The sequence below is a fragment of the Panthera leo genome, chromosome B4 (genome assembly GCF_018350215.1).
Source record: "Panthera leo isolate Ple1 chromosome B4, P.leo_Ple1_pat1.1, whole genome shotgun sequence".
Taxonomy (NCBI): domain Eukaryota; kingdom Metazoa; phylum Chordata; class Mammalia; order Carnivora; family Felidae; genus Panthera; species Panthera leo.
Window position 1 is genome coordinate 17,992,704 of NC_056685.1, and position 24,046 is coordinate 18,016,749.

The 24,046-nt window shown below is 37.0% G+C and overlaps 1 protein-coding gene across 1 annotated transcript in view; it reads left to right on the plus strand.

The window, feature by feature from the left end:
• MALRD1 (MAM and LDL receptor class A domain containing 1) overlaps positions 1–24,046 on the plus strand; it is a 774,784-nt gene that overhangs the window by 614,046 nt on the left and 136,692 nt on the right. The window contains exons 34-35 of the mRNA XM_042948257.1: positions 8,641–8,904; positions 20,236–20,361. Coding sequence (XP_042804191.1) covers positions 8,641–8,904; positions 20,236–20,361 — 390 coding nt within the window. The remainder of the gene's footprint in view (positions 1–8,640; positions 8,905–20,235; positions 20,362–24,046) is intronic.

Sequence of the window (24,046 nt, forward strand, 5' to 3'; positions counted from 1 at the left end):
AGGCATTAGGACAGTGGTACTTCATCCTGTAAGGACAGTGGATTTAATCCTGTAAGGCACTAGAGAACCATTTTCGAGCAGGAATCTTCCTTTGGGAAATGTATACTGGAAGCAATATGAAGCATGAATTTAAAAAGGAATGCATTTAATAATAATGGCCCCGAATTTAGAAGTCAAGAGTTCAGCATTTGGGGAATTTTTAAACTATTAAATAAAGTTGCAGTTAATATGGGATAGAGCCATCAAGTGAATAGCATTAAATTAGGTCAAGTACGTAACCTGGTCCAACATCGTGTGTAGTAGAGGTCACCCTAGCATAGATATATCTGACCAGGAGCGTAGCACCATCTGGAAATGATAAAATAGGAATGAATCTGTTATCCACTAGGGTCTCTCTGGGTTCCAGGCTTCATGACAAGAAACAAATGACCAGCAGCAACTCTACCATTTTATATTTTTATATATGTTCCCACATTCACACACGTTTTAGATTATTTGGGGTTATATGATGGCAGAAAATTCTTCATTTATGCAATTTCAGTCATTTATCGTGCTATCACTGTTTTTGTAGTTAGGAAGCGGTTTGATATAATCGTAGCAAACCTTGATGTTGAGTAGAAGTGATAACTCTTTGGGGGCCTCTGAAATATGTTCTGTTTCCTCAGCTCTTGATTTTCCATAAATATCTTCTTGATTTTCTTTCAAGTCTGCAACCTCCATATGAGCTGGGGGAGAGCAGGAGATCCAGCGGTGGGCTATTCACTCCTCTATCACAGTCTCAGGTTTTTTGTTTTTTGTTTTTGTTTTGTTTTTGTTTTTGTTCTTGTTTTTTTGCTTCTGTTGCTCAATATCCCCTGCCAGGCCTTCTCCACCTTTCTATCACTAGTGAAGAGCTTCATGGCTTCAAACAACCCTCCGGTGTGTGCATGTGCGTGCCTGCGCAAAATTTATATATAAATTTTGAATTTCTTTCAGCTTTCTCCTGTATTTATCTTAGCTTTGCCTTGAGTGGCTATAGCTCTTCACTTGGAAAATAATGATTACTTTCTGTTTGGCATCTGGCATCTCGGGTTCTTATCAGCTTCCACACTGGATCCAACTTCTGGAAAATTTTAGATTTCCCTTACTTTTGTCTCTTCTGTCAGACTCTTGACTTTGCTCTTTCATGTAGCCCTTCTGACAAGCCAGATTAGCCCTCCTGACTTATCATATACTCTGCATGCTCCCCACATGTCTCTATAAGTGCCACACACTTCTGTTTCCTTTAGACCAAAAAAAGGTCACATTCCATCTTTCTGGGAATATTTCAGCTATCAGATATTGAAATTAAATAAGACCAAAATGATTCCGTTATACTCCCAATTAGAGATAACTATTATTAATGTAAAAAGAAATGGAAATTTTTGTACTTTATGAAGGGTCCTTCAGGGAATAGGAACATAAAATTATAAGTCAAAATATCCTCCAATCAAGAATTCTGAAGTATTTATATATATATATATATATATATATATATATATATATATATATATATGTGTGTGTGTGTGTGTGTGTGTGTGTGTAAAATCTTTTCCCCCTCCTATAGTCCTACAGTGATCTTTTTGTGATATTTTTGAGTATTATTAATGATATATGTTGGAGACAATTAATTACCAATTTATATTTGATATATTTTGCAATGAACATTTTACCATTTATGTCATTGAGTATGGCAATATTTGGCAAGAGCTTAATTCCTGCCCTTTAAAACTGAAGTTCCCTTCAAAACAGGAAATCAATTTTTCTTTCATTAAACATATTAATCATAAAGATAAAAATCCATCAGATTATCCTTGAGACTTAAGGTTCTTATTGAACTTCTATGAAAATCATAAAAGCATTCATTGTGTTTCAGTGTAAATTATCAGTGTGAAATAATTTTCATTGCTGTAAGAAAGGTATTTCAACTGCTTCCCAAACTAAGTGAGTGAACAGTGAAACTCAACATCCTGTAGGACAAAGAAAGACCCAAAACGTCAGGAATCGTAACTTTCTGTAGAGCACAGAATGAAGCAGAAGGCGGTGATCAGAGGACTGTCTTAGTTACTGGGAATATGGAAGTTAGTTAACAATGCCAGTTCCTCACCCCTTATCTCAGGTGTTTTAGTTTTAGTTTTTGTTTTTCCTTTTCCCTATCCTGAGACTTACTACAAAACAAAAAGAGCAGATTTATTCATATCTGGAGAGAGCATTGTTTGCAAAAGTCCTTTATGTAAAATTTCATGAAATTACTGAAGCAGTTGGTAAAAACCCATAATGTCCATATGAATGTATGATAGCTTTAATTGGTAAAGGTTTATTAAAATCCATTGGGAGGATATTTTTTAAATAAGTTCCCAGTTTCTCTTTTTCTGATCTACCCTATTTTGTGGCTTATTAAACCAATGGAAATAGTTTGTCAACTCATTCATTATTTTATCCATTTTTGTTATTTAACTGCCTATTATCAAGGAAAGTAAAATTTCCTTGATTTAGTATTCATCAATTTGAGAACTATTTATTGAATACATACCTCTTGCCATTAACTCTTTGGACATTAAGATGTCACTGTATTTTCAAGTTTGAAACTTTTGCATCTCTGACTTGGAATGTCCAAACTCAACACGAAATCACAAGTCAGAGCAAGAAATGGGTAAAAACCTGGAAAATATATGGTGGCAAGGATGGAATTGCTATTTCTTGATGGAACTAGTATGGCTTTGATTCTGGGATTTTCTGCCAGTTTCAGATTCTTTCTTTCTTTCTTTCTTTCTTTCTTTCTTTCTTTCTTTCTTTCTTTCTTTTTCTTTCTTTTTCTTTCTTTCTTCTTTCTTTCTTTCTTTCTTTCTTTCTTTCTTTCTTTCTTCTTTGTTTCTTTCTTCTTTCTTTCTTTTTTTCTCTCTTTCTTTCTTTTCCTGGTTTCAGTTTATTTCTTGATGGAACTAGTGTAGCTTTGATTCTGGGATTTTCTGCCGGTTTCAGATTCTTTATTTCTTCCTTTCTTTTTCTTTCTTTCTTTCTTTCTTTCTTTCTTTCTTTCTTTCTCTTTCTTTCTTTCCTTCTTCTTTTTTCTTTCTCTTTCTTTCTTCTTTCTTCTTTCTTTCTTCTTTCTTTCTTCTTTCTTTCTTTCTTTCTTCTTTCTTTCTTTCTTTCTTCTTTCTTTCTTTCTTTCTCTCTTTCTTTCTTTCTTTCTTTTCCTGGTTTCAGTTTATTTCTTGATGGAACTAGTATAGCTTTGATTCTGGGATTTTCTGCTGGTTTCAGATTCTTTCTTTATTTCTTCCTTTCTCTTTCTTTCTTTCTTTCTTTCTTTCTTTCTTTCTTTCTTTCTTTCTCTGGTTTCACTTTACTTCTTGATGGACCTAGTATAGCTCTGATTGTGGGATTTTCTGCTTGTTTCAGAATCACTTTTCTCAAAATCAGCTTGCCTACAAATCCCCTGCACTCTAAAGCAGCCTTTCTAACTTACTTCCTGTTGAAACACACAGAAGCAAGTGCTCATGTGTTTATCATACTCCTCATGTGATACAGACAAGAGAGCAGTGACTTATGTATAATTTATAATGCTCTCTCTAAAGGCACACCTATTCCCCACTAGAGGAAGCATACTTGGTGGGGTACAGCGAGTGAGTGTAACTTTATTGTTGGTACAGCTTTGAATCAGCTCTAACATCCAGAGAGAAAATCCATTGCAAGCTACAACTTGAGATAGACTTTATTATTGATCCCAGCACACTTTAGGCTTGTAATTCATTTGAGAACCATTCCCCTACAGCTAGTATGAGAGAGTATATTAGTGTGTCTACGTGTGCGTGTGTGCATGCATGTACACTAAATTTTCACAGCAGCCTTTTACCCCTTCCTGCCCCAGCATCAGATCTGGTCAATATCTCTAATCAGATACAGCCTCAGGAATGTTGGCTTAACAACAACAAGAAGAAACAACGTTAAATTCAACAGTGAATTGTACTGTCAAAATGAGTCCACATTTTCTTGGAGTGTCTCTTCCTGCTTCTCTCTCTCCCTCCTTCACAGTCTCCAATTTGTGAGCAACCGCCCTCTATCTCTCTTACTTTCTTTCATTTTTTCCCCTATTCTAACAATGCTCCTTGGGGCATATTAAAATGACACTCTGGGCACTGAATGTGCTGTTTCAGCTTGATTTCCTGGTTTCACTTTTGCCCTTATCACGTTATGCTGTCCCGCAGAGTAACTCTCTCACATAGTGAACAACATACATTTCCAAGGAAGCTTCCTAGGGTTGGGGCTGATCTGGTATTCCTCCCCTCGTGTGTTCACTGGCCTTGCACTTCAGTTCCATTGTTTCTAAACAACCCGACTAAATAGCTCACCGGGCGTGGTAAGTCATGGGCCAGTGTGCTTGACCTATGCACCCTACATTTGTCAAAGTATCGCATATTTTAAATGTTGTATTTTATTTTCAGCGCTTTTATTTATTTTTGAGACAGAGAGAGAGCATGAGTGGGGAAAGGACAGAGAGAGAGGGACAGAGGATCCGAAGCAGGCTCCGCACGGACAGCAGCGTGCCCGTGTGGGGCTCAAACCCACGAACTGTGAGATCTTACCTAAGCTGAGATCAAGAACAAGACGCTTAACTGACTGGGCCCCTAAATGTTGAATTTTAAAAGGGATTTGGAGAGGAGCAGCTGGGTGGCTCTGTCGGCCAACTTCAGCACAGGTCACGATCTCCCAGCACGTGGGTTCTAGCCCTGTATTGGGTTCTGGGCTGGAAGCTCAGAAGCTGGTGCTTACTTCAAATTCTGCCTCCCCCCTCTCTCTGCACGTCCTCTGCTCACTCTCTCTCAAAACAAAATAAACATTTAAAAAAAATTTTTAATAAATAAATTAATTAATTAATTTAAATTAAATTAAATTAAAGGGATTAGGAGAAATCAGAACATAGAAATTTCAGAAGTCAAACATCAGATATGAGTTACTGGCTAAAATTCAGATTCTGAGGTATATTGTGGCTGTTTTCTCTTAGATGATGCCTTCTTACTGTGTCCTCACTAGGTGCAAGTAGCAAGAGCTATTTTTATATTCATGAGGGTTCTGCCTTCATGAGCCCATCAGTCATGAGCCAATCACCTCCGGAAGACCCCACTTCCAAATATCATCCCATTTCAGCATGAAATTTGGGGGGACACGTTCAGCCTATGGTGTGGCATGTGTCCACCCTTACGGTGTCATACAGAATAATTTCACTGCTCTAAAAATCCCCTGCGCCCCTCTTATTTATGTCCTCTTTCGCCTCGTCCCCTGGCAACCAGTGATCATTTTTCTGTCTCCACAGTTTCACCTTTTCCAGAATATCATACGGTTAGAATGTGGTAATACGTAGCCTTTTCAGATTGACTTTGTTTGTTTTTTTTTTCTTTAATTTAGTAATATGTATGTAAGGTGGTACTGAGAATATTCAGTTTATAAAAGAGAACAATTAATATTGTTCATTTAAAAAATGTTTAATGTTTTATTTATTTTTGAGAGCGAGAGAGAGACAGAGTATGAGTGGGGGAGGAACAGAGAGAGAGAGAGACACAGAATCTGAAGCAGGCTCCAGGCTGTCAGCACAGAGCCCGACGCAGGGCTCGAACCCACAAACTGTGAGATCATGACCTGAGCTGAAGTCTGACACTTAATCGACGAGCCACCCAGGCACCCCAATATTGTTCATTTTTTACAGAATTATATGAGAATTACATTACCTGTAATGATTAGCTAACTCCATGGGTGACACCCAAGAATAAATACATCGGTATTAAAATTTTAGGAGAACTTTTTTTAACTTCTCAAAGGGATTATAGAGCAGAATGCATTGAATTCAGAAGATTAATACACTATATCTTCCCTGAGTACTTGTTTCATTTGAATACCTGGAGGAAGTTGTTTTTTTTTTTTTTATATGAAGAAAGCATGGATATATTATGTAGTAGAATACAGAATTTTCATTAGAGAAAACAAGAGACTTAAGAGAAATGCTGAGCTTGTGGAGAACTGCTTCTGGCTAAGAGCCTATTTAGACTCCCCTAGGGATGCAAGTTCATGTTCCTCTTGCATCAGAAATACTTCAGTGGAAAATTTGAGATGTGATTCAGGGGAATTCAATTTAAAACAAAATACATTTTGATGGCTGGAGAGTATCTTAGGTCGGGTTCCCAGGGAAGCAGACTCGGAGGCACAGATTCTCATGCACAAGGTTTATTGGAAATTCTGTGAGCAGCACCCCCTGCGAAGTGGAGGAAACTGGTCTGGGTAGGGGGACAGTTGGGCTGAGATGCAGGTGCAGTAGGGGCCTCAGACGATGTCACGGGAGTTCTGGGGCTGCACCATCCCTTTCATAGATGTCCCAAACCGAGGCTTAGGGGCCGGGCCATTTTATCCCCAGAGCACCAGGCAGTGAATGGAGATGATCCTCGGAGGGTGTATAACTTTAGAGGGAAATTCCTGGGGCTGGACTCAGTTGTGAACTGTTGGGAAACTTCCCAGGAGCTGTGGGAATTAACACCTTGATCTTGCTGTTAGAACCTGGGAAGCACAAGACAAGAGTCCATGAAAGTCAATATAAGCCCACCAGCTTCCCTGTAAAGAAGGACCTAGGACAAGTGAGTTCTGACTACCTTTTGATATAAATAATTCTAGAATAATGGAATCACTGCCTCCACATAAAAGAGATTATTTTGTATTTATGTATCTAATATAAAGAAAAAAGTAACAGAGCACACACACAAACACACACACACGCACACTGTTTTGAACAGGAGAGTAAAAAATCATGAAGGGAGTAAAATTACTTCCTTAATGTTTTTTTTTCCAGAAAGGGTTAGTACCTTAGCTAAGTATTAGGTGTATAACTAAATCTGATTCTGAATTTTTATCATACACAGAGTTTATCCAAACTTCTCAACCTTCAGTGAGTTCATAAAGATAAGAGTTCAGTGTATAAAATATTTTAGAAAAAAATAAAAGAAAGGATTGTCGCATTTTCTGAAATGTGAGATTAATGGAAAGAAAAAAAATAAACTATCTGACCATGGTTAAATACTATAAGAGCTGTATTATATAAATATAATTATATATATAGGGGTATAGAAAAAATATATAAAGGGATACACACACACACATACATACACACATACATACATGAAGGTGTAAAAATTTAAATCTAATTTACTTTCTCAGTTTGAGTTTAGGATGTTTACACTGAGCCCTACAACTGTATGTGCTGCTGTGACCTGTTAGTCGTTAAATAAGAACATGGTAATAATGTCTCAAAGTCACGCTTTTACCCCAGTTAAATATGCTGGTTTCCATGAAAGGATCTCTGAAATATATGGCTTTCACTGCAGAGTTTGGGTGTAAATATATTCTAGGTACATTACCACTACTGAGTGAGTGAGGAGGAAGAGGAACTTGGAAATTTAAGTTCAAATGAATTCACAGCACCATCTTCATGCATCAGACAGATCATTCTTATATAATATTAAATAGAATATATAGCTTACATATATATATTCTATATAAGACATATAATCTTATATGTAATTTAACTAATATATAAATAAAAGTTGTTTTAAAATATAAAGAATACAAAGCGATTCCTGAACTGATCCCCGCTATTACCTATTTGTTTCCCTTAATATACTGATGAGCCCATCAACAACTGTCACAGAGGCAATATGAAGTGTAAGGACCATTCCACTAATAATGGTCCAGCATGTTAGTGTAATTATGTATATTCTCTGACCACGGAAAACAGCAGCAAGTCAACATTCTTTGCTCATGCTTTAAGTTTTGGCTTAGAGTTGATTTAAACCTTTGCTACAGAATACTTTCATGTGTCAAAAATTTATTAAACTAGTATTATGTCTTTGGACACCCAAAATTTATGGGACTCAGTATCCTCATTTGTAAAATGAGTCAGTTGAATTTGAACCACATTATCTTCAAGGTTTTAAAAACTTTTGTGCCTCCAACTTGGGAAATTTGGCTTCTGACACCCTGGTCAGGGCTGAGTCACAGAAGTAGATGTCACCTTTGGGTTTGTCACACTGCTCTTTGACCTTCGGTCCTGATGACAGCTCAAAGGTCATGCGTTGCCATATCTAAAGCACCAATGAAATCATAATGGATGGCAAGATGAAATCCTGCACTGGCAGGAACCTTGAAGATAATGTGGCTCAGATCCAACTGACTCATTTACTAGTATGACAATCCCTTCACAAAACTCTAAAATGATGAATTCAGCTTTCCAAAGTGCTTAACTTACTGTGTAAAATGTCTTTACTCTCAGGGAAAACCTGACTCAGTGGTCAAATTTAAGATGCACAAACCAAAAATTCTTCTTTAATTTCAATGTGTCATTTTTAACAATGTTGTTTCAAAAAAAAAAAAAAGAATGTTGTTTCTGAGGTTAAGACGAGGCATATTCTCTAATAGCATCTGGATGTTTTGTAGAGCTCATATTATTCCTCACTGGAAATTAAATTACTTAAATTATCAAAATGTTTCATTTTTACCCAAGAATAAATGTATCCTATGATGTTTCAACACTAAACAGGGTGATGATTCTCCTAATACGAAAATGACTTGCTCTCTCTTTAGGTCCTGTGGCACCACAGCCATCACCTTGTGAAGCCGATCAATTTTCTTGTATCTACACACTCCAGTGTGTCCCTCTCTCAGGGAAATGTAATGGACAGGAAGATTGCATAGATGGCTCTGATGAAATGGATTGTTCTCTCAGCCCCCCTTCTCAGCGTTGTGGTGAAATGGAGTTCCAGTGCTCGAGCGGTGAATGTATCCCATCCCTCCTGCTTTGTGATGGAGTGCCTGACTGTCACTTTAATGAAGATGAATCCAGCTGCTGTGAGTTATTTTCACTAACTCAGTGTTCCAGGGAAGAAATGCAGTTTAGAAATTATAAAGAGAGCTTGACAGGTGAAACAAACTTGTCTATAGTCTTACCATGATCCTAGCATCCGTAACATAGTGGTTTGTATTGTATTACTAAACAAAGCATGTAGACCTTGCTTAGCATATCTGGAAACATTCCGTTTGTAGTCACTCTAATCTCTGTTAAACTTCTCTGACTTCCTTTTGTATTTACATCTGGGCCGTTCATGTGGGGGAATGCTACTATGTGTTTGTTATCTTTTTTTGTGGTTGCTATGACCATCTTTCACCATGCAAAGTTGTTATAGTATTATTAACTTTATTTCCTGTACTTTTCATCCTCGTGGCTTATTTATTTTATAACTGGAAGCTTGTACCTCTTAATCCCCTTGACTTACTTTGCCCAACACCCAAACCCCCACGCCTCTGGCGGCCAGCAGTTTGTTCTCTGTGTTTATGAGTCTGTTTCTGTTTTTATTTGTTTTGTTTTTTGGATTCCACATACGAGTGAAATCGTATGGTATGTGTCATTCTCCATCTGACTTAATTCATTTAGCATTAATACACTCTATGTGCATCCATATTGTCACAAATGGCAGGATTTCATTCTCTTTTATGGCTGCATAATATTCCATTGTATATATATACATCTTTATCCATTCATCTATTGATGGGCTTTTGGTTTGTTTCCATATATAATGGAAACATTGAAGCATTGTATATAATGCTTCAGTAAACATAGGGTGCATGCATTTTTTTGAATGAGTGTTTTTGTTTTCTTTAGGTAAATACCCAGATGCCAAATTACCAGATCATATATATGATAGTTCTATTTTTAATTTTTTGATAAACCTCTGTACTGTTTCTTGGGAATTTTTTTGTGTTGTTGTGTTTTGTTTTATTTTTTGTTTTATTGTGGCTGCACCATTTTACATTCTCACCAACAGTACTCAAGCATTCCTTTTTTTCTGTGTCCTTAACAACACTTGTCATTTCTTGTCTTTTTTACACTAGTCATTCTGACAGGTGTGAAGTGGTATCTCATTGTAGTTTTGATTTGTATTTCCTTGATGATGAGTAATGGTGAGCATCTTTTCATGTGTCTATTAGCCATCTGGATGACTTCTTTGGCAAAAATTTCTATTCAGGTCCTCTGCCCAATTTTAATCAGATCATTCGTGTGTGTGTATGTGTGTGTGTTGAGTTGTATATTTGGATATTAAGCACTTATCAAGTATATCATTTGCAAATATCTTTTCCCATTAAATTGATTGCTTTTTAGTTTTGTTGGTAGTATTCTTCTCTGTGCAAAAGCTTTTTAGTTTCCTGTAGTCCTAATGAATAATTTTTGCTTTTGTTTCCCTTGCCTGGGGAAGCAAATCCAGAAAAATATGCTAAGGCGAATGTCCAAAAGTTTCTGCCTATGTTTTCTTTTAGCTGTATGGTTTCAGGTCTTAAATTTAGGTCCTTCATCCATTTTGAGTTTATTTTTGTGTATGGTGTAAGAAAATGGTCCAGATTTATCCTTTTGCATGTTGCTGTCCCATCTTTCTGTGCCCTTTATTTAAGAGAGTGTCTCTTCCCTATTGTGTACTCTTGTCTCCTTTGGCATGGACTGGTTGACTGTATATGCATGGGCTTACTGCTAAACTCTATTCTATTCCATTGATCTGTGTATCTGATTTTGTGCTGGTACCCTACTGTTTTGATTATTATAGCTCTGTAGTATAGTTTGAAATCTGGCATTGTGATATCTCCAGCTTTGTTCTTCATTCTCAAGATTGCTTTGGCAATTTGGAGTCTGTTGTGGTTCCATACAAATTTTATCATTATTTGTTCTAGTCTTGTGAAAAATACTATTGGTATTTCGGTAGGGATTGCATTGAATTTGTAGATTGCTTTAAGTATTTTGGACCTTTTAGCAATATTAATTCTTTCAGTCCATGAACATGATATATCTTTCCATTTATTTGCATTGTCTTCAATTTCTTTCATCAATATCTTATAGTTTTCAGAGTACAGATCTTTCACCTCCTTGGTTAAATTTATTTTTAGAGGGGCGCCTGGGTGGTTCAGTCAGTTGGGCGTCCGACTTCGGCTCAGGTCATGATCTCACGGTCCGTGAGTTCGAGCCCCGCATCGGGCTCTGTGCTGACAGCTCAGAGCCTGGAGCCTGTTTTGGATTCTGTGTCTCCCTCTCTTTCTGACCCTCCCCCATTCATGCTCTGTCTCTCTCTGTCTCAAAAATAAATAAAACGTTAAAAAAAATTTTTAAAAATTTACTTTTATATATATTTTTTAAGTTGAATTTTATTTGAGAGAGAGAGAGAGCATGATCAGGGGTGAGAGGCAAGGGAGCAAGAGAGAGAATCTCAAGCAGACTCTATGCTCATCCCAGAGCGTGATGCGGGGCTCCATCCCATGACCCTGGGATCATGACCTGAGCTGAAATCAAGAGGTGGACACTTAACCGACTGAGCCACGTAGGCGCCCCTTTAGGTATTTTTTGATGCAGCTGTAAATGGGACTTGATATCATTTTAACAAATGTTTATGGAAATGGATTGTGGACATGTAGTTATTAATATTTATGAAGATGGCTCAAGTACAGGACTCTAGGCAAATATTCACTTTAATATATATATAATTTATATATATTTATTTCACACACACATATATATGTATGTATTATATGGGGTATGTAGTTAGGGGTTGGACCTGGACCACTATGTAGGTAGATATCATGTCATTATGAGTTCATGGAGGGATGGAAGGGCACCTGGGTGGCTCAGTCAGTTAAGTGTCCAACTCTTGGTTTTGGCTCAGGTCATGAGATCATGGTTTATGAGTTCTAGTCCTGTGTTGGGCTCCATGCTTACAGTGCAGGGCCTGCTTGGGATTCTTTCTCTCTCTCTCCATCTTTCTGCCCCCACCCCCAGTCTCTTAAAATAAATAAAGAAACTTAAAAAGGTTCATAGAATAGGAGCAACTGGGTGGCTCAGTTGGCTGAGCGTCCAACTCTTGATTTTGGCTCACATCATGTTCTCATGGTTCGTGGGATCACGCCCCATGTCGGGCTCTGCATTGGCAGCCTGGAGCCTGCTTGGATTCCCTCCCTACCTCTCTCTCTCTGTCCCTCCTCTGTCCCCCCTCTCTCATAAAGCAAATAAACATTAAAAAAGAATAATTGTTACAAAATTCAAAAAAAAAAGAGTCCATAGAATAGTAAATCCTAAGGTCATAGGCTTGAATCTCATTCTTGTCACCTATTACCTATGCAAACTTGGAAAAGTTATTAGAATCAGTCATCATTCATGTAATACCTACCTTATAGGATGGTGAGGATTTGAGAGAATACATGAAATCCTCAGTCCTGCATTCTGTACTTTCTACTTTTATTATAACTATCCTATTTCATATAGGGAAGGAAGAGTATTGGTTATGAAGTAATTTCACAAATCATTAAGGCGATCATGAAAGCATGGTGAGTCACAGCACCACTAACATTTAATTATTTGTTTGGTTTTATATTATACTATATTATATATTTTGGCATAGTTGGCAGTGATAGAACTACATAAACCACATGCTAATGGCCACTTTTTATTTTTAAGTGGTAAAAAGCAGCTTGAAATATGAGTGTTAAGAGTGGATACTGAAAGAAATATAAGGCTATTTCGGTGTCTTGTTTAGGTTGGACATCAGGAATTAAAACTATCGGAAAAGGAGTACAGACAAATTCAAGAAAGAGGAGATAGCGTTTGGATATTTAAAGGTTTCAGTCTTAAATAAGTGAACTTCTTTTCCTAGTTTAGGCTGAGAGATTGGTTTTCCATGTTCCTGTTGTTTCCTGTGACATTCTTTCTGTAATAAAGCCAACCTGTCAAGTTTTATAATATTTTCTTAGAGAAAGGTAAACAAATGGAAGAGAATGAAGAAGAGAAAGCCTGCCAAATTATTTATCCCTATTCCCATGAGGACTCTAATGTAATTTGGTTGATAGAAATCTTATTAAGTTCAATATAGTCATATGATATTTGACTTCAAATAAGAATGCTATTTAAATAGAAGCTTAGGAAAGTACAGTATCCTTCTACTTTCAGACACTCGTTGCAAAATTGGCATTTGATGAGGTAGGAACATAGGAAGTTCTCTTCCTAAGGGGAAATAAGCCCATGCTAGGAATAGACTGGTATCATGAGAGTATTGCTTCTGTCCATCTCTAAAATATTTAATTAAGTTATGACTCTATAGAAAAAACTGTGTCAGAATAAACTGCAGTAAGAATGCTAGGGCAAATTTACAGAATAAAAGCCTCTAATGATGACAGTTTACCAAACAATTAAAGGTATGTTTTTTGGTTTTTGGTTTTTGTTTTGTTTTGTTTTATTCTGGGCTTACCTATTGATTTAGAAGGGTATGTTTTGTTTTGTTTTGTTTTTTTTAACTCACACTCATTTATTCATTCATAAACTCTCATTTACGTAATTTATGCCACATATTGTATTGGCCATTAATGATACAGATGGATGTGGTATTAGACCAACTCAGGTTGTAAAGACAGTATATATTCCTGAAGGAGACTAGTAAGCGATAGTTGAAAATAAAATGTGATAAGTTCTGTGACAGAGATAAATGCAGGGTTATTGAATACATAGGGTATTTCCTAACCGTGGTGCTGGGGAATCTGTAAATTTTAATAAGAAAAATGTTCACAGAGGCAAATTCGGAAAGACGGTTGTCATTAGGCAAGTGAGGTAGAGATGCTTGATTCCCCTAAAGAATGTTCCAGAAATAGGGGTGCCAGGGTGGCTCAGTTGGTTAAACATCCGACTTCAGCTCAGGTCATGATCTCACAGTTTGTGAGTTCGAACCTCTCATAGGGCCCTGTGCTGTCAGCACAGAGCCCGCTTTGGACCCTCTGTCCCCCTCTCTTTCTCTCTGTCTCAAAAATAAATAAACATGAAAAAAAAGTATTTAAAAAAAGAATGTTCCAGAAATAGAGAAAAAGTTGTTTGCCTGAAGCATATTTGGTATAACTAGTGTAGAGTTTATGGTGAGAAATGTAGAAATAAGTCTGGAGAGATGAGCAGGACTAGATCTTGAAGGGTCCCTCCTTGCCCATCATGCCCCTACCAACTGCGGTTCAGGTGGTACATAAATACACTGGAGTAAAGGAGGGGGCTGGTTAGGAGGTATCACAACTGAAGTATAAAAGAATTGACTGGGTAACCCAATGTGTAAAGATTTTGACTAGGCTTTAGAGACACTCAGGTGAAGAGAAGAGTGTGTGATCAAGAGTTTCCAAGTTTCTGATTTGGGCAATAGGACAGCTAATGTGCCATTTCTCCTGAGCTGGGGAAAATGGGAGGAGAAGTACCTCTTAGTGGAAGATTGTGACTTCATTTTTAAACATGTTGTGTTTGTGACATTTGTGGCACATCTGCACAGAAATGTTCAGAATGTATTCAGGATGGATATGTGGAGCTCTGGAGAGACAGAGGGGAAGGCATAGAAGACACATGGCCTTCAGTATACATACAAGGCTTGAAGCTGTGGGTGTGGATGAGATAATATAGAGAGGAAAACATAAGGTGACGGACAGTTTAGAAAAAGCAAACATTGAAAGACACTGAGATGTGGTCACAGACACAAGCCAGAAAAAAAAGAGAATAATAACCATAAATGAAATTTAGAAAGCCTTAAGTACAGAGAGTATTTACAGGTTGGAATATTTCTGAGAGATCATGTAAGCTTAGGCTTAAAAATATATAAATCGAGAAAAGCAACACATAATTCCTGGTGAGCTTGGAGAGAGAACTTGCTGTGGATGGAAAGGGCAGAATTCTGATGCCAATCTTTTGTAGAGAAAGTAGGCAAGGAGAGAAATCAACTGTAGACAACCCTTTCGATAAGTTTGCACCTACAGTGTGATCTAGGACAAAATAAGAGGTTTTTTGGTTGGTTGTTTGGTTTGGAGAGGCCTGCACGTGTTTAAATGTGGTGTAGGAATAAGGATTCTGAAGTGGTTACAGTTTAAGCAGGGAAATCAATAGCAATTGGTTTTTAAAGGCCTTTTATTCTTGCAAAGATAAATATTCTAGTTATAAGAACGTTTATGCAAACCTGTGATGAGTTCAACATTTAAAAATAATTCATATTCCATAGTCTTTCCTGTGGAAACATGTTTTTTTAAATAAACTGAAGGGGTACATCTTTACCAAAAATATCTCCTTTCCCTTAAAAAAAAGAAAAAAAGAAATATAGAAGGGAAAAATAAGTATGGTTTAATTATATGGGAACAGAGTACCTAACTAGGGGCACTCCTCTTACCCATATTCCTCCATTTCATCAGATCTTGTGTCAGTCAATATCCTGACAAGACATACATGGCACATAGATGTTATAAAATTTGAGAATATTTTCATAAAGAGGTTGTACATAGGGAACTAGCATGCATAAAGAAACTGCAACAAATGGTAAAAGCAGGAGCTGTTATCACCCATAGACCAAAGCGTGTGGGAGAAGGGAAGATGTGTCTTAACCTGGAATCAGAGAGAGCTACTTGATAAAAGGTGTGGCTTGCAAAACATAAGAGACTCTTAAAAACTGAGAACACACTGAGGGTTGATGGGGGATGGGAGGAAGGGGAGGGTGGGTGATGGGCATTGAGGAGGGCACCTGTTGGGATGAGCACTGGGTGTTGTATGGAAACCAATTTGACAATAAATTTCATATTAAAAAATAAAATAAAACTAGAACAAATTAAAAAAAAAAAAAGGTATGGCTTGATAAAAGGTTGGGGAACAGCTAGCGATCTTCCAGTCTCTTCCCTCCATGTTATCTCTTGCTGGTTCTACACATCAGCCAAACCCAACGAGTAGCTAGTGGGCAAGAAGCATGCTGATGTATCTTGATAGTTCATCCTTTAGATCCGGAACAGAGAGAGGGGTTGCAGAATGTTTGAGGAGAGGCACATAGAAGCTATCCGTCACTGACGGATATGACTGTGAAAAGGATAGGGAAGTGGACAGTCTGCCTGCTTTCTAACTTTAACTTATATTCCAGTAGTAGTTGATGTGTCTTATGTAGTTGAGTGCCATTTAGAGGATTTACAATGGGTCACACTCCTCAGATTTATGAATCAACCTTTATCACAGGATATTTTTATTATTAGCCTTTAAATATACTAGCTGGGATTCCAGCATCCTATGGTACTTCTCAATCAATGATACTGTAAAGATTATCCCTCGCATTCGACAGCTTCTTACAAAAGCGTTGCTCAGTTTTATTCAGCATGAAAATCGTGGTGATTGTCTCTTTTACAGAGATACTGAAGAATCGGATGATTATGGTGCATCGCATAATACTCATAATAAATTAATACTCTTTCCCCATTAAATTGTTTTTAGAGGGGCGCCTGGGTGGCTCAGTCGGTTAAGCGTCCGACTTCAGCTCAGGTCACGATCTCACGGTCCGTGAGTTCGAGCCCCGCGTCGGGCTCTGGGCTGATGGCTCAGAGCCTGGAGCCTGCTTCCGATTCTGTGTCTCCCTCTCTCTCTGCCCCTCCCCCGTTCATGCTCTGTCTCTCTCTGTCTCAAAAATAAACAAACGTTAAAAAAAAATTAAAAAAATTGTTTTTAGAGTTTTACAAAATTTACTCAAACTGCTAAGATAGTTCAGTAAGAGTAGTAGTTTGTTTTAGTTTAAGGAGAGAGTAAAAATCCACCCTTCCCTGTACTGGGTACGTATATGCCTTAAAGGACCGATAGCCTTCATTCTCAGGTTTCAAGACCACATCGCTCTGCTCTTAGAAATGTGGGCTGCATACGTGAGTTTTCATCTTAATAGTAAATGGACACACACCCCTAGTCACATGTACTTTACTTTTGCATATATTTTGTAAGCAGCAATTATAATCTATAAAAGGAATTTTGTTTTAGGGAAATTTAACTCCAGTAAACGATTCATGAATTGCTTCTGTTTAATGTATCTCTAACACTTGAGTGAAAGAACTAAAAGCCACAGCATGCTCTGTGTTACCTGGCTTATTTTTGTATGAATGAGTGTCAACCTCTATGATGACAGATTGAAATAAGTGTTTTTATAGACATTAACTATGTTTGAATGTGGCGAAAGTAGATATTGTCCAGGGAAACGTTTTGAAATCCTGGTTTCCTATAAATTTTATATATAGATTATTTAGGCTATTTTTTGTCCTTGTTTATGTGGTACGTGAAGGAGAGAAGGAAAGTAATGATTTAATTTATTTTCTGTTTTCAGAACAATGTCCATTGCTGTGTGGGTTTCAATAAATATTGATTGCATTCATAATTTGCCACCTGCTTTTAGAAGGAAGTTGATAAATATCCATTAGCTTTAATGTTATAGTGTTTTAAATGCCATAGAAACTACGATTTTAGTTTTAAATTTCATAATATTTTTTAACTCTTAACTGAAAACTTTCTATAAAAGGGAAAAAGTAAAACTTTTTCTAAATCGAAACAATTTATTTGCTTACGTATTTTTATGTATTTCAATCCTATTTGGGCCAAATCCTATGAGGACTTACACCTCATACAGTTTAGGGCTCTTCACTGTACAGCTAACTTGAAAACTAAACTATCAGTCACCCTGGAAATTGGGTGAAGGAATATGGATGGATTAGTATTCTCAAAAGTAGATGTGTTCAAAATAATGCTTCAACACTAGATCTGTATTATCAGCTTTGTATGCAAATCTCAACCTATTATTTAAAACCTTAAAACTGCCATCTTTTATGAATGCTCAGCCCCTTGCAACGCAAAATAATGGTGATAAAATTGTGTGTATATACACAAACACACATATAAATGCATGAATATATATATATATATATATATTTATATATATATATATATATATATACACATACACACACATACGTTTTCATTTTTTTTTTTTACAAATACCTCTTATAAGAGTTAGATTATTCGATATAGTAGTTCACTTGGTTTGCAATATCATCTATCTTGCCAATGTATATCTTAAAATTATTTGACCTCTTGAAAAAGCTTAAAGATCATCTCTTCTGGGATCTTAGCCATTTCTACAATCTGGTTTCAGCCTTGTTTTCTAAGTTTGTCTGTGCTGCCTCCTTACACAAACTTCCCAGTGAAAGGCAAACCGCTTTGCTCACTGTTCCAATGCCAAACTTACTGATGCCCATTTATAGATTTAATCTCACTCTGCTGAATGGGTGTTTACTGGACACATGAAAATTTAAAACATTTCAAGACTTTACTCTTTCAGTCTTATATACTTCCATGCACTAAAGGAATCTCTTATTTTTATAATGCTTATCTGTACCAATGCTTTAGCAATGAAGCCTGGACTTATGGCATTTCTCTTGTTATTATTTTGAACTATTAACTGGTTTCTATTTTCAATTTGCTTTCGTTGCTGTATATGTCCTGATCACTCTTTCTAAAAAGTGTCCCCTGTACTCTCCAGTTAAAGGGCTAAGCATAGTCTCACATGTAGCGTCAGCTCAATAATAATATTTATTAGTGGGAATTGATGTTCTAGTACCTCAGGAAAGATGACTCAATGAAAAGCATCACTTTAATTTTAATTTTCATTCATTTTTAAAAAATTTTTTTTAATGTTTATTTTTTGAGAAAGAGAGACAGAGTGTGAGCGGGGGAGGGGCAGAGAAAGAGGGAGACACAGAATCTGAAGCAGGCTCCAGGCTCTGAGCTATCAGCACAGAGCCCGATGCGGGCCTTGAACTCATAAGCTGTGAGATCATGACGTGAGCCGAAGTCAGACGCTTAACTGACTGAGCCACCCAGGCACCCCATCACTTTAATTTTCAGAGCTGGTATTTTTAGTCAGTAGAAAGACACACTCTTAAAAGCATCATTTTATGTCCAACTTGAAAATTAAGTTTGATAGACAATTGTCAAACTGTATCAGTAACCTATGATAACTCAACAATTCCAGCCCATAAAAATACTTGAAGAAAGAAAAGAAATCGTGATGATACTGACAAAATCTGCAAGACCCGTCCATGAGGATATTTATTCCCAAGTGTTCTAAGCTATCAATTTAGCTGGAGAAGTTTAAATTTAATTGTCTTTGTTTCAGTAGAAGTGACTTCCCAGGTAAATCCTTTCTTGAAATTGTCACAGCAGGTTTAGATTAAAATGTTCAAATAAGGTATTATGCATGACACTACTAGATAAGTCGAGAAAAGCACAGCCATTCTTGTTGGACTTGGATTAAGTTTGTTAATATCATTATTATTTAGTACTTTTCAAATCTGTCCAGAACTCCTGGTGAGATGGTGCAATGGGTTCATGCTTCAACATTCCCTCTATTCCAAACACAGAGCAATGCTAGATAGAACAGCTGGCGCATAAAAAGGCTCAGAGGCAATGACAGACACCAGCATGGGACAAAACTGGAGTAGAACCAGAGAGCAGAGATCAGGACTGAAACCTAGGCCTGCTGGTTGCCAGGTTCTTGAGCAAACAGGAGACAAGAGACGCCTGATGGCAGCCTGGAGTGAAGGGCTCTGATTCAGCTCTAACTTGTAAAAAAAAAAAAAAAAAGCCTAAACATTATGACTGCTTTAGGAAATTGTAGTCCTAATGAGTAAATGAGAGAGGAAGACAGAAATACAGTTTCAGGACTAAGAGTAGCATCCAGGGGAGGTTGAGTACTTGGCAGGACTAGATTGCTATTGAAGGATCAGCCCTCTTGATCACCATCAGTGAAGTCATCTTTCTGAAGCAACCCAAATGTGAAGAGCAAGACCTGTTCTTGTCTCTCGAAGTCAGGCTGACAAGAGACTCTGGAATTAGCCCAATGCACCATGCTATAAAGGCACATAGTCACACTACATTGAGCTACAGTGACCTACGTCATGTACCCAGTGACTATCCATGACGTCCAATCTGGAAATTGATAAACATTCAAACAAGTAATGGTTGCTGTCATTTCAGTTGCACATAACGTTAGGGACATTAAGGGAGCAATAGAAGCACAGAGAACTCTGCCTTGGAGTAAAAATTTAGTCTAAAAACAATTCAGACTACATAGTGTGCACAGTGTAGTGTATACATACATACCTGTATGATACTGCAGGATGCACAGCTGGGAAACAATTCTATCAAAAAACTTCTTTTTGAAGAAGCAAAAACAACTGTAATATATAATTTAAACAGGGGACTAGAAAGATGAAGGGTGATGCAATAAACTGTCTTATTATTTCATTAGAAGAAATTCATTTAAAAAATGGTTATTGTTCTTCTTCTTGCAGCCAATAAGAGCTGTTCTGATGGCGCGTTGAGGTGTCCCTCCTTGAACAGCTGTATCCCAGTGCACGAGCGCTGTGATGGTTTTGCCAGCTGCACGGATTTCCAGCTTGATGAGTCCAGCTGCTCAGGTATTCTATTTCCAGTAAAATATTCTTTACAATATAAGCCATTAACTTAACCTTGTAGATGATGCAAATATTAAAACCTGAAATTCTAAATAATTGCAAGCATGGGATAACTGAATTCCTAGTATTGGTTGGGGGCAGGAAGGATATTAACATGGCTACACGTATAAAAACTTGTATAATATAATGGACTCATGCTTACTCTATATAAACAATGTCTCCAAGTAAAGAAAAATCACACCCTTAATTTTAATTCAATATAACTTAAAATGGGGCGCCTGGGTGGCGCAGTCGGTTGAGCGTCCGACTTCAGCCAGGTCACGATCTCACGGTCCGTGAGTTCGAGCCCCGCGTCGGGCTCTGGGCTGATGGCTCAGAGCCTGGAGCCTGTTTCCAATTCTGTGTCTCCCTCTTTCTCTGTCCCTCCCCCGTTCATGCTCTGTCTCTCTCTGTCCCAAAAATAAATAAACGTTGAAAAAAAAATTTTTTTAAAAAATATAACTTAAAGTTATTGGTATTTGATAGTCCCTTTGATGTGAATTGCTTGATTTCTGAAAGAAGGAAGCACAATCTAACATGTTAATTTTTTTCATTGTAATTTTTCCCACTTCATTAAGAGCCATCCTTTTGTATGATCTAGTCATGATTAAAAAGCCAATTTATTAAGCTTTAGACTGACTTTTAAACATTTTTCTCTCATGACTCTGGAATATTTATAAGAGTTGATAATGGATGTTTGTGATTATACTTTTATCAATACTGCTTTTAAATTCTCTAATTTATTGTAGTCCATTGTTAACATCTCTCCTTAGTAATTGAATTTTTATTTCATGCAGGAGGCACAAAATAATAGATAGGGTCAATATAAATCTCTCACAACTAATAGGTAATATAAATTGGTAATAAAAGATATATTCAATCGTATTTTCTAAACAAATTGGAGATATTTAATATCGAAACTAGGTGAGAATATATTCTTCATATCTTTCAAGAGAGAAGACTATTATAAGTGACAAAAACATGGTAATTACAATCAAATCACAGTGCAAAAAAAATCTTATTTTTTTGTACTGTTGAAATGAATACTCACAGAGCACTGAATTTTATGACTACAAAAGGAAATCAAGAAGCAAGCAAATCTGGTCCCATAAAATATGCAAAGATGAATGCTCTTTGCCATTATTTCTGTACCAGGCATGCTTTTCTATCAGATTGATGCCCAAAAGGAAACGCTTTCAGTTTCTTTTCAGAGTAAGAAAGATACTAATGAGTTTCATTCTTTGAAACTATTAAGAAAAAGCACTGATGTCCAGCATCCAAATTTATTTTCATAAAGATGGGATTTTGTTCAGCGGAGTCCTCTAGGAGAACAAATATATCATACCATGATATGGTTTATTGTCTGATTTTACCTATTCCACCTTTAAAAATGTGGCCAGAAAAACAGAAGAGTGACTAGCCTTCCTGAGTGATCGACAACCTGTAGGTAATAACAGAGAACACGTTCTGGCTGCCCCATCTATTTTAGTCATTCACCAGTTCACTCACACAGTTCATTTACAAAGTATGGGTCATACTGCCCCAGGTACTGGGTTATAGTAATATGAAGAACTAATGAAACACTTTTCAGAAATAAAATCCACATTATATTTTTTGTTCTCTATTTATATTGCATGTACTTCTTAGTTTGCCACACTAACATGATGAAGTCAACACTTCTGTGTTTAAGAAGGCGTCTAAGCTTAATCCATGCTAAAATGCCCATGACGCCTTCCTCTTTCTTTTCAAACATTATTTCCCTTTATGGTCAGCATTTCACAGACTTTATAAGACCAATCCTGACAGCGTCCAATAACATCTCTGGTCACGCAGCAGGTGGTGAGCATCTGGTCTCCCCTCACCTGAGGTTTAAGTCATTAACAGTAACATTGACCTCAGACTCTGCGTAGGTGTTTCAGGTTAAGTAGATTTCAACAAGGCCTGTGTGTCCCCAAGTTATGTTATAAAGGCATATTATTTTCAAGTTTTGGTTGCTTATGCAACAGAAAATTATTGAGCAGGATGTGTCTGGCCTCATTTAAATAGGGAATCACTTTCCAGTCATCTGCAGTAGTAGAGGTTAATGAAAGTTATGTTAAGGTGATACTACAACTATGATAACTGTCCATTTGAAGGAGAATTAGGAAAAGGCATTAAAAATATAAACTTGTAGGATTGGGTATTATGAATGCAATACAACAACAACAACAACAACAACAACAACAACAACATAATGATAATAATGCCTAAAACCGTTTCAGAAGGTTTTTTAAAATTTTTTTCTATCAAGTTTTTTTTAATTTTAATTCCAGTATAGTCAACATACAGTGTTATATTAGTTTCAGGTGTACAATATGGTGATTCAACAATTCCATATATCACTCAGTGCTCATCATGGTTAAGTGTACTCTTTCATTCCCATCTTGTTTCACCCAACTTGTTTCACCCACCCCCCCCCACCTCCCCTCTGATATGCTCTATTTTAAATGGGTACCCTCAGTTAAAATTATTTTTTTTCAACAAGAACATTTTTGTACTTGGAGCATACACCAAACCAAAATAAAAACTTCTCATGTAAAGTACTATGGAGCTATTCCAAATTTCTAAGCCATAGTTAATCTTCCCTGCAGTCCCTGTGCTGGGATTTCAAGATAAAGAGAACAGTCTCTGCCCACTGGGAATTTGGTTTCCTGCACCAAAACATTTGGTTTTCTGGAAGACTCTTAGATCCGTACAGCTCCTGAAACTATGCAAGTTATTGTGTATGCGTGTATTTAATCCATGACAGTGCATAAATACCTTACGATTCAGAGAGGTTTATGATCATAATATCGGGAACAGTAAGGGGTTATAGAAATTCTGAACTGAATAGCATCAGATCATTTGAAATGTTTAGACTAACAGGCTTTGGAGTTAGAGGACTGGAATTCAGTTCACTATTAGCTGTTCCCTTGCTGTTCACTTGAGCAAGTTATATTATTTACCATTTTACTTTTATGTAAAAAAGGGTATATATGGGATATATCACATAATGCTATGAGGACTGAATGAGGTAATGGCAGTACAAGTCTTAGGACAGTCTTGACACAGAGCAGGTCTTCAGTAAATGGAGTGGTAATGGTGTTCCTGATGGTAGAAGGAGAAGAGGAAAAGATGGAGAGAGCAATGGTAATGAAAATGAGGTTTCATGGGCAATTTAAAGAACTTCCAAATATAGAGAACTGGGTGAGAACGATTATTTAATGTGTTATGCATACCATTCAATAGTATAGAAATATTATAAATACATTTCATTTTAGCCTCTCAGCAGCCCTGGAAGGCAAGGTGATACAATCCTCACTTTAAATACATAAAACTTTATACTTGAAGTACCTAGCCCAAAGTTCCATAACACATTAACTGAGCAAGGTATCAATGAGGGAAAACCAGGATTCATGTGACTATCAGTCTTCTCAGCAATCCACAATACAATAGCTGTCACTTCCTGGGTTCCATATACACTGAAAGAGACACCCCCCCCTCCCACACACACACAAAGATAGGTGTCCAATTTCTATGTTTTCCTGCTTTTCCAGAGTGATACACCAGAGTGGAATTGAACTTGAATTCTTTACAGAATGCTGTTTCTATGCAGTCAGTTGAATCATAT